Source organism: Carex rostrata, chromosome 17, assembly GCF_964058835.1.
Source record: "Carex rostrata chromosome 17, lpCarRost1.2, whole genome shotgun sequence".
NCBI lineage: Eukaryota > Viridiplantae > Streptophyta > Magnoliopsida > Poales > Cyperaceae > Carex > Carex rostrata.
The window spans coordinates 5,159,478-5,169,642 of record NC_135934.1 but is presented as its reverse complement, the minus strand read 5'-3'; the positions used below and the strand labels follow the sequence as shown (position 1 = coordinate 5,169,642).

The window sequence follows — 10,165 nt, the reverse complement described above, 5'->3', positions numbered from 1 at the left end:
TATTGATGATATTAATTTGAAATGTATAAATTGAATTGTTTGAAAAACAAGCACAATTGATTATGATATATAAATTTCTTACAACAAAAATCTAACTATGAAACTCGAAAATCGGATCTTATAGTGCAATGCTGGGCCAAAATGAATCCTTTTATATCAGTAAATTATTTCCGGCCCAATAAACAAACTATTGATCCATCTCTCTCGCTCGCTCGCAGAGGGTGGTAAAAGTTTTAACAAATTAGGTTTAGCTTCACGCAGCGCACAAACTATTGAATCAAAACAGCGTTGTGCCGTTGTATATGGTTCGTGCGCAGCATTAAGACAAAGCTACACTGTTAGTATCTTTACCCCGCAGAGGAGCTAAGGCGACGTCCTGCGGAACCGAATCCTCTGCCCCCCCCCCCCCCCCCCCATTTATTTTGACCAATCTCCAATTGACACGTGGCATATCTTTCTAATTAAATTATTTTTCTAATAAAAGCTGTAGCTTGTATATTTTTTTCCCCGATGTCTTCAACTTCCAAATTCAGAAAAATTAAGGATCTATTTGTAAATTTCCTCCTTCAATTTAGTCAATTTCTAATTGAGACATGACATACCTTTTCAATTAATTTTTTTTTTATAGAAAGTTGTAGCTTGCACATTTTTTTTACCATGTCTCTTTCACCTTTCAAATTCACCGTTATTTCTCCTCTTCTCTATATCAGTAGTGAGAAATTTTTTTCAAAGCTTAAGCAATCTATTACAAAACTGAAAATCAGTCTACGTTACAATATTACAAAAAACTAAATGCTTGGAATCTAAAATAAAAGCAAAACCTTCTACTCTTTTTCAAGGCCCATTTAAAAGACTCATGCCCTGTTCCTTTCCTGTTTTGTTCAAAATCAAATAAAATAGGGGCTAAACGGCATATTTCCTCCATTCTTGACAACCCTATTCCACCTTACCAGTATCATCAAAACAGTTGAATTTTACTGGTACGAGAATACCCTTCTACTTTCCGCGCTGCTAAGCTCCTAATTCTATTTGCTGCTTACAATCCTTCTAACTTCTTAAAGCTTCCTAAAGCTACAACTACTATCTTCTAATTTAAAACTACATCTATGCCAGTCAAGGAGAATTAAAGCTTCTAATTTAAATTCCACAACTTAATTGAACATCTTCACCTCAAAGACCTGAAGAATTGCATGTCTATAAATTGGGAGCAGATCACCTGCCCCCCGGGGTGCAGGATTTTCCTGCCCCCTCAGTCACTGTGGGGTGGAGTCGGGTTTGGGGTGGGTGGGGCCCACTAACAGTGACTCTGGGGGCAGAAAATTCCTGCTCCCAAGGAGGCAGGAGATTCGATCCCCTATAAATTACCTCTACGCAGATGTGGTGGAATCTCTTTATCTAAATTAGGCAGCACGGTTCCCTAGTAAAAAATTTATATGAATCATTTATATGAGTATGTTTTATGATGGTTAAATACAATCTTAGCGTATAGATAATGATTTTTAGTACCTGTAGTAACTGAGTCTAAGAAATCATAGGTAGGTTCATGCTAGCATCTATTTGAAAAAGATTATGGACATGATTAGGAGCAAGGTGCATCATTTCTGCTGGAGATTGGATGATTTCTGGTGCCTACAAAAGTACAACTTGCAACAGAAAATCTAGGATATTTTGCAACACAAAATACAACCAAATGTCAAAATCTAAAATTTACAAAAAAATAAATAAATAATAATGACTTACAAGTAAAATATTTTGCAACTTGATTCAACTCAAAAATTCTGTCATAAATTGCTTAAACTTTGAAGAAAAAGTTTCTCATTACTGATATAGAAGAGAAATAATTCCAATTTGGAAGGTGAAAAAACAGAGAAAGAAAAATGTGCAAGCTACAACTTTCTATTAAAAAAAATTAATTGAAAGGGTTAATTTTCTATATATCCTTCAAGACTTCTTTAATTTTCTATTTACCCCTATACTCTTTGTTATATTTAATATAACCCTTAACTCTTTTTATTCTTTTCTATTTACCCATAGAGTTAATTACTCACATTTAAATGTTATTGTGATATATTATTTTCCATTATACCCTTGCTCTTTACTTGTAAAATTTTGTATGTTTTTATCAGCAGCCCGAATTAATTTGTTGTGCACGAATATATATATATTTTTAATGAAAGATCAAGCTCTCAAATAAACATGAACTATAACCTAAAAAAGAAGCTAGCTGACGAAGTTTAAATGAAATAGTAAAAGTAAAACAAGGAATATTTACATCCGAACCTCCAAGATCAGAGGCGATGTTGGCTGGTACCGAACTATCAGTACCAGAAATGCTGGTTCGTACCGGTAACCATCGAATGAAACTGGTTCGTACCAGAAACGCTGGTTCGTACCAGTAACCAGGCTGATATTAACTGTCCATACCGGAAACTGTTGCGTACCAGAGAACTCTGATTCATATCAGTAACAATAGAAAATTCATCAGTGATCCAGTTGGCTTACCAATTGGCTGGTACCGAACTGTCCAAACCAGAAATATTGTTCCGTACCAGAAATTGCACATTCTCAGGTTGTGCTCTCTGTTGCATGTATTTACAAGTGTATACCTCCTGACTTCACAAGCTTAATTTGAATTTGACAGCTGACTTGTCCCAATTCTCTCTCAATGACTCTCTTGGCCGTGAAAGGAAAGGCAATAGTGTTGTTCTAGGTAGAAAATGGTAGCGACCATGAAACCTGTAGAAAAAACAACTATGTGACGACCTTCAAAAACCATGCACATGAGGTGCTTGATCAAATGCCCCTGACACCATTGCTAACCTCATATACCTTGATAGTGGGAACCCCATATCAAGTACCCCCGAGTACATTGCCTCAATTACATTATTCTCTTTTTCGCCTTTTTTTTGCCCTGATAATGCACGTGATATGGTGGTCCAGTGTTGCATTGTTCTCGACACTAGCCGTGGCCACGGTGAGATAATTGCAAGTATTTTAAATTACACACTTCCCTATGGATATGATTCTTTGTTAAAACTTAAAACTGTTTTTAGGATTCTTGTTCGATGCTATTTCGGATTAAAAATTGTTCACCATAGTACCAGCTTGTACCTCTTGTTATTGTATTGTATTAGGCCTGCTAAACGAGCCGGGCCGGCCCATGGACTTTGAGCTGGACTCTTGAATGAGTCAAATTGAACTGAGCTCAATTCGAGCTAAGCCCGAACTCGGCTCGAACTCGAAATAAATTTCACATACTCGCTCTGATCCGAGCCGAGCCGAGCTGCCCACTGAGTCGAACCATTCCTCTCCTCTCGCTCTCGCTCAATTCTTCTCCCTGTCGAACAGCTGAGCTCTCGTTCTCTCGCTCCGTCGCTCTCCATCTGCTCTCTCGATCCGTCGCCTCCAGTTTCTCTCTTCTCTCTTCTCTCAGGTGCTCTCTCGCTCTCGCTCTCCTCTCCTCTCCTCTCTCTCTTTTTTGAAATGAATCCCTCTCCTCTCCTCTCTCTCTCTCTCTCTCTCTCTCTCTGAGCTACTTAAATTGGATAGAAAACCATGATACTGGTACTGATTTGATTTTGTGGGTTTTGTTAAATTACGATTTTTGAAACATTTTGAACTATCAAAGTATCAAGTACCAGTCCGATTCTATCTCTCTGTGATACTGGTACTGATATCCATGATACTGGTAAGCACAAACTTGTCCCCTGAAATGATTTAAGTGAGATCTATCAGGTAATTGATGTATGGTATAATCTGAGAGTGGCTGACCCTTAGATTATACTGTTTAATCTACACATTGAGATGTTTTTCAAATTACAAAAATATATTTAGCCCTTCTCGCATGAGCCTTTTATGTTGAAGGTGGTATAGTTTGGTTTAAAGCTGTCATGACACCTTCATGCACCCTAGAAATATTTGATATTAGTGTAAATACATAGTTTCGAATGTACAAATAAAATTTCAATGTGTATATAAGTCGGTCACCTTCCATTTGAGTTTTATTCTAAACAATCCTGCTCCAATGCTTCTACTCTGCTAAATTATTTCCTTTAAGGGTAAAGAAGTAAAATCCGAGTGCTCAATTTTATAATTAGCTCCATATAAATTTACTTATCTTTTCTGATATGGTGAGGACTTCTGACTTAGGTAGCAAAGTGAAATTTATGGTGAGTGCTCAATTAATTTATCTTTTCTGATATAAATGTAGCTGAGTGCTTGAACAAGATGCTAAAATACCAGTATTGGAGGGTACAATGAAAAATTGACGGCCAGATTAATTTCACTCGGATCAAACTCAATCCAATGCCTATGAAAACTATAGAGTGTTAATTTTGAGATTTGTGCCAGGTTAAAAGAACGACCCGGATCTAGTCATTGTAACTCAGGTATTGCACTGGATGTGAATTCCTAAAATACTTATCAATTGTGTTATAGATCCCACGTATAAATTTTTCCTTTGGTTTATTCATTTAATTCAACACCAGGTTTAACTTTTCACATTTAATTCAATGGTGTCTTTTGTATACTTAAATTACATAAATTATTGTCCTTACTACCACCATCCCAATTACTGTAAAAACTGAGAAATCAACGCTCTCTAAACCTAAGCACCTTCTTATTCAGCATCCAATGCTTTTGTACACCTGTTGTTCTTCTATCCACCTCTGTTGCAGTTGAAATGAAGGTTGTTGGGTTAAAGGGGCGGTCAATGTTTGAGCTGGAGATGTAGATTTATTCTCAGTTTCAGCATAAATCGGTACTGGTACCTACTTTCATGTCCATGTAATTGATAGTATATTGAAAAAAAAGTGAATTTTAATAGACACTCACAATCACACATCTAATTCGATGTAGGTCTTGGCTCTACTAGGTGTGATACCAATTTTGTTTCTTGAAGAGGATTTGGCAAGTCATCATGAACTGGTAGCTTCCCGTTCATATTCCAAAGCTGGAATTGAGTTTTTTTCGATGTTTTTCTCTTCAGTTTGGGGCTATGTTTGATACTATCAAAATCCTTCTGAAAAGTTTGCAATATGCTTGAGTTGAATTAGATGTCAGAAATGGTCCAAGGAACTTTTGCTCTTCACTGTTTTCAAGTTTTTTTTTATGTTTTTTGTTTATTTTCTTTTCTGTTACATTTATGTGATTTAAATTGTTTGCTTCTTGGGATTTGAATTTAGGGGCGCATATTAGGAAATTTGAGCATGTTGATTCTCATAGATTTTAATTAACATTTAATTTGTAATGTTAAGATCGCTGAATTTTGAAGAAGTTATTAGTTAATTTTTATTGTAATGTGAAAAGTTAAAGTCACGTAGTCTTCAATCAGTAGCTATTTTTATTGTTTATCGCTACATATAAGCCAGGAGCCGAGTTTTTATTGTTTATCGCTACATATAAATTAAATGAAAATCAGCGACTTATTCACAACTCACGGGCCACGGGCCGAGTTTTGGATCGAGCCGAGTTCGGGCCGAGCCGAGTTGAGCAAATGGACCGAGTCGAGCCGGGCTTTTCCCTTCATATTTGATCCGAGTCCGAGTCGGGCCTTTACTGAAGGTTGATAGGGCCGGGCCGAGTTTTGAGCGAGTTACCGCTCATTAGCAGGCCTATATTGTATCCGATATGAATGCTGAAGTTAAAAATTTGTGGGCACAGTTTCTAAAAGTCAGCGTTTTAGTTTAGTTTTTAATATGCTTAAGACTTGTGTGTATCCCTATGTTAAAGTCTGATCTCAGTTCAGTTCTAGTACAGTTCAGTTTTAGTATCTATTACTTCTGAGGCAGAAAAAAAAGCACGTTGTTTCATGTGTTTTGCTTTTAAGATTAACCATCAAAGGGGGCACTATGAGAATAGCTAATATGAAGTTGCTGCTTTTGGCACAATTTTGGATGTTCACTGGTACAATTGGTACAAGATTCTCTTATTTTTATGTTATCTCTGTACAAGTGCTAAAAAGCTTATACAGCACACCATGGTAAATATTAAATCTCATTTTGCATCACTAGATTTATCCGTATATTTTATAATTCATTTCAAATCAATTAGAAAGGTACCATCAGCAATAAAGTTGTACTGTAGTTGAGAGCAATAACAAAGAGGAATAAAAAAATAAGATTGCAAGGGTGCATCGTAGTAGAAAGCAGGAAATCATAGACACCACAGGAGAGGGCAAGAACAGGATGAGCGGATGAAAATGGCGATGAGAAAAGAAGCAGAGCAAAAAAAATGGAGAGCGCAGGTGAAAGAAAACAAGGGTACATTGGTCTTTTATAATTTTAATAATAGAATTAACTATGGTTAATTTCATAGTTTATGTGTAATGGGTAAAAAGGAAAGAGATTTAAGAGTTAAGGGATAAATTAGATAAATTGAAGTGTTTAGGGATAAATAAGAAATTAGAGAACTATGTAAGGGTATACAGAAAATTAACCCTAATTGCCATGTGTCAACTAGAAATTGGCTAGATAGAAGAAGGAAATTTACAAGTAGATCCTCCATTTTTCTGAATTTGAAACTTAAAGAGACGGGGGAAAGAAAATATGCGAGCTACAGATTTTATTAACAAAATAAATTAATTAGAAGATATGCCACGTGTCAATTGGAGATTGGTCAAAATGAATGGGGGGCAGGAAAATCCTGCCGGGGGCAGAGGATTCGGTTCCACGTCCTGCGCTGTGCTCCAACAAAACCGCATCTGTTTCAGGCTTTCAAAGAGCAAGGAGGAGCGACATGAGAGCGGTGGTGCAGCGCGTTCTCTCCGCCAGTGTAGAGGTACTTTACCCTTCATAGCCTTCTTCCCCTTTGCTTTTGTGATGCTATGCTAATGAGTGATGTTAATGCGGGATACAGGTGGAGGGGCGCATTGTTTCGGAGATCGGACCTGGTCTTCTCGTTCTCGTCGGAATTCATGAGTCTGACACCGATTCCGATGCTGATTACATGTTCGTATCCTTCTCTTTATCTTTTTTTCTTTCTGTGTTCTTCTTTCATTTTCTTAGCAGCTTTTATTTTATGATTGTGTCCATTTGAGGGTTCAATTTACTTAACATGAATGTAACTAGAATGGTTATTGATGTCAATGGAGTTTATATTCCTTCTAATAATCAAATGGAGGGATTGTTTTGGGACAAAGAATGAAGAGAACCTTCTTTTTCTTATAAATTAAGCGAGTTCTCCTTGTTGCAATGCATTGTTTTACTAGGTGAGGGTACTTCTGATAAATTTCGTATGTGCAATTGCAGATGCAGGAAGGTCTTGAACATGAGGCTTTTCCCAAATGACAATACCGGAAAAGCATGGGATCAAAGTGTGAGTCATATACATTTATTCATAGCCAAAATTGATAAAATAATTCTGTAAGTAAAAATCTGGGTTTTCTTTGTAGGTTGTGCAACGTAACTATGGAGTTCTACTGGGTAAGTTGCAGCAGTCTGATATTCTTTTCTTCTTACCACACATTGTCTGGTTTCTGATATTGATTTTTTTTCTTACAGTTAGTCAGTTTACTTTATATGGAGTGTTGAAGGGTAATAAGCCTGATTTTCATGTGGCGATGCCACCTCAAAAAGCCAAACCCTTCTATGCTTCATTGGTTGAAAAATTCCAAAAGGCGTACTCAAATGAGGTTGTTAAAGGTAATAGATCTTGTTTGAACTTGACACTTGCAACAGTCACTCCATATAATTTCTTTTTGGTCTTATATGGAAAAAATTGTTGTGCAGATGGCATTTTTGGAGCAATGATGAAGGTCAACTGAGGCATTATTTGTAATTTAGTGTGTCTTCTTACAGATTTCACAAGACCTGAGATTTACAAATATACGCTCTGTGCAGGTTAATTTGGTAAATGATGGCCCGGTAACAATGCAGCTTGATTCATCCACGGTTCAAGAGTCTTCTCGACCGAGGTGAGTTCAAGCTTTTCACAGATGGGAATATTTTGTGTCTCTACTATGGGCAGATTTAATAATCAATTTTGGATTATTGCCTCTAATGGTTGATAGTTGATATTGATATACATACTGGAACTGTGATAGTGATAGACACTTGAATTATATTGGGAATGGGATGATTGTATTTTTTGGGGGCTTCCAAATTGGATTGTCTAGCTTTTTTCCATATTTTTTTAGGTTTATTTTCATGCAATTCCCAAAAAAATTTGTCAAAAACTTGAGTTTTCAATTTTCCTGGCTCCAAAGGAAACATTTTTTAAAACAGAAAATTGGAAACTAGTGCAATTTTTCAAACAAGAAAGAAGAAGGTGCAGATGCTGCGGTTCCAGCCACAGACCAATCGAAATGCACTGTATTTGCAGTTACATCCAACAAAATGGCCCATATGCAGGAAATGGGCATTTCTTAAGTTTAACTTGGGTAAGACGTAATATTGCTATCTTCTAAATTGAGTATGAAAAATATTTATAAGCATAATTGGATATGTTTTGCATTCAGGAGGGATGCCAATGATTTGGTGAAAGAAGATCTTTGATTGATCAAAGATGAGCTTATCTTTCATTTAACTGGTACATAACCGCTCACCCCCCTTCCTTCCCACTCTGTGTGTAGTATCTGATAAATTGGTTTCATTTGGTATATTTATGCCTATAAATGTCTTAAACTAAGCATTTTTTAGCTGACTATATTGGTTGAATGGTGATTATTTTCAGGGTGACAAGTTTGTTTAGGAAAAGAAAGAAGACAAATCAGAAACAAAGCAAACTAGAGAGTTGTTTTTTCTTATAACAAACCTGAGTATATACTATTATTCTATTGGCCCTGATGCTTAATTAATTCGGGATGGCTATTTCCTTCTCATCTCACACATTTTAATTGTCCCAATATTGCATTGTCAAATTGTGACCCCTAGTGTACCTGATAATTTTGTATTTAATTCTCATAAGTCGAATGTCAACATCTGCTGGATTTATTTGTCGAACTGAGTAGAATCTAAGAAATAAAGAGTCTTTCCATTAAATTTTTCATTAGATCATTACAAAGAGTGCAAGTTGCAATAATCATATTTACCTAGCTATAAAGGCAAATCTGAAGAAATTTCCATTATTTCCTATCTTCTATGCCCTTAATTTAATTTTCAAAGACCTACATCATCTGGTTCCAGGCGCTCATCCCATTTACAAGCACCTGTTGTTCATTGTTCTTCAAAATAACCACACCACCTCCTAAGCCCCAATACCCGTTACTGTAATCAACCACACGATAGCCGTCTGATCTCCCACACGTGCACCTTGCGAGTATCTCTCTGAGCCGTTGGATCTCACACTGAAGCATCTGAACCTCCTTATAGCAACCCTCCACCGGATCCTTCTCGCGCCACTCGGCCTCCCATGTTAGAGTGACTGCGGCCCGGTGCCTTGCCTGCTCCGTAGAGTTTGCCTTGATCAGCTTGGCCAGATTGCTCACGCCAAAAACCTTGTGCACTGCCTTAAACTCTTTCATTTTTTCACTGGGGAAGTAGTTGGCTAGCTCACACCCCTTCTCGCATTTTCGTCTCTGGTGCTTGCATGCAGCACATGCGCCTCCGCCTCCACTGACCTGCTGTGCCCCCATGGCTGTTCAGTGGGGATAGAAATGTGGGTTGTGATTATGTTTCTGGAATTCATGTAGGTTTAGAGATAGCCTCATTGGTCTAGTGTTCACACAAAGGTGGCTGTTTGGAATAAAGAACCTGGACAATTATGGTGAGAAATTAAGATACACTATGCAAAGAAGGGATGGTGAGAAATGGGAGCATTTAGGTATTACAGGTGGCTCACATGAGCAAGCAGCATAAACACACTTAAATAGTGTGATGGAGAGTTCTTTGAATTCATACTTTCATAGGAACTCAAGTTATTGTAAGCTAGCTTACTTATGGTATACTCTAGTTAGATTTTAAATTCTCATTTAAATGTACCATGGCTTACAAAACCAGCATTGGGTGTTCATGTTAGATAGTGAGACTATGTTTATTCATTACCATACCGCATCCAAGAGCTGAGCCAAGATAATTAGTACAGGGGCAAAATTTTGGATGAGGGCGTACTTTTATAATTAGTTTTAATATTATAGTTATAACTTTTTTTTTCTGTAAAAATCGTAGGAATAGAAAATTTAAAGGTATGCAAACTTATATAATTTTTTGAGGCGTAAGTATATTTTTAT

The 10,165-nt window shown here is 36.9% G+C and overlaps 2 protein-coding genes across 8 annotated transcripts; one reads left to right on the top strand and one right to left on the bottom strand.

Annotated features, from left to right (window-relative positions):
* Positions 1–6,620: 6,620 nt before the first annotated feature.
* Positions 6,621–9,240, top strand: LOC144568417 (D-Tyr-tRNA(Tyr) deacylase family protein). 7 transcript variants are annotated; one of them, XR_013515656.1, is made up of 10 exons: positions 6,621–6,777; positions 6,856–6,947; positions 7,248–7,314; positions 7,391–7,421; positions 7,500–7,640; positions 7,728–7,753; positions 7,839–7,912; positions 8,204–8,377; positions 8,456–8,526; positions 8,671–8,936. XR_013515656.1 is itself a non-coding variant. In XM_078318766.1 (10 exons), exons 1-9 carry the CDS (start codon positions 6,625–6,627, stop codon positions 8,476–8,478), a joined length of 762 nt encoding a protein of 253 aa, XP_078174892.1. In that variant the 5' UTR covers positions 6,621–6,624; the 3' UTR covers positions 8,479–8,526; positions 9,123–9,240. The 7 variants fall into 7 exon arrangements, 5 of the variants coding, with proteins under 5 accessions (XP_078174892.1, XP_078174893.1, XP_078174891.1 ...); XR_013515655.1 differs by having other exon boundaries at positions 8,135–8,377; XM_078318766.1 differs by lacking the exon at positions 8,671–8,936 and adding an exon at positions 9,123–9,240 and having other exon boundaries at positions 8,223–8,377.
* Positions 8,752–10,008, bottom strand: LOC144568418 (LOB domain-containing protein 2-like). The gene has a single exon (XM_078318770.1). It carries the CDS (start codon positions 9,569–9,571, stop codon positions 9,104–9,106), a length of 468 nt encoding a protein of 155 aa, XP_078174896.1. The 5' UTR covers positions 9,572–10,008; the 3' UTR covers positions 8,752–9,103.
* Between the last annotated feature and the right edge of the window lie 157 nt (positions 10,009–10,165).

What these genes read in the sequence shown, in the direction of transcription:
- LOC144568417 (XM_078318766.1), top strand. Translation starts at nt 6,625, where the DNA reads ATGGGGGGCAGGAAAATCCTGCCGGGGGCAGAGGATTCGGTTCCACGT. An exon ending in TTCTCTCCGCCAGTGTAGAG is followed by an intron (nt 6,778 to 6,855) that starts GTACTTTACCCT and finishes TGCGGGATACAG; the next exon opens with GTGGAGGGGCGCATTGTTTC. An exon ending in GATTCCGATGCTGATTACAT is followed by an intron (nt 6,948 to 7,247) that starts GTTCGTATCCTT and finishes GTGCAATTGCAG; the next exon opens with ATGCAGGAAGGTCTTGAACA.
- LOC144568418 (XM_078318770.1), bottom strand. Translation starts at nt 9,571, where the DNA reads ATGGGGGCACAGCAGGTCAGTGGAGGCGGAGGCGCATGTGCTGCATGC.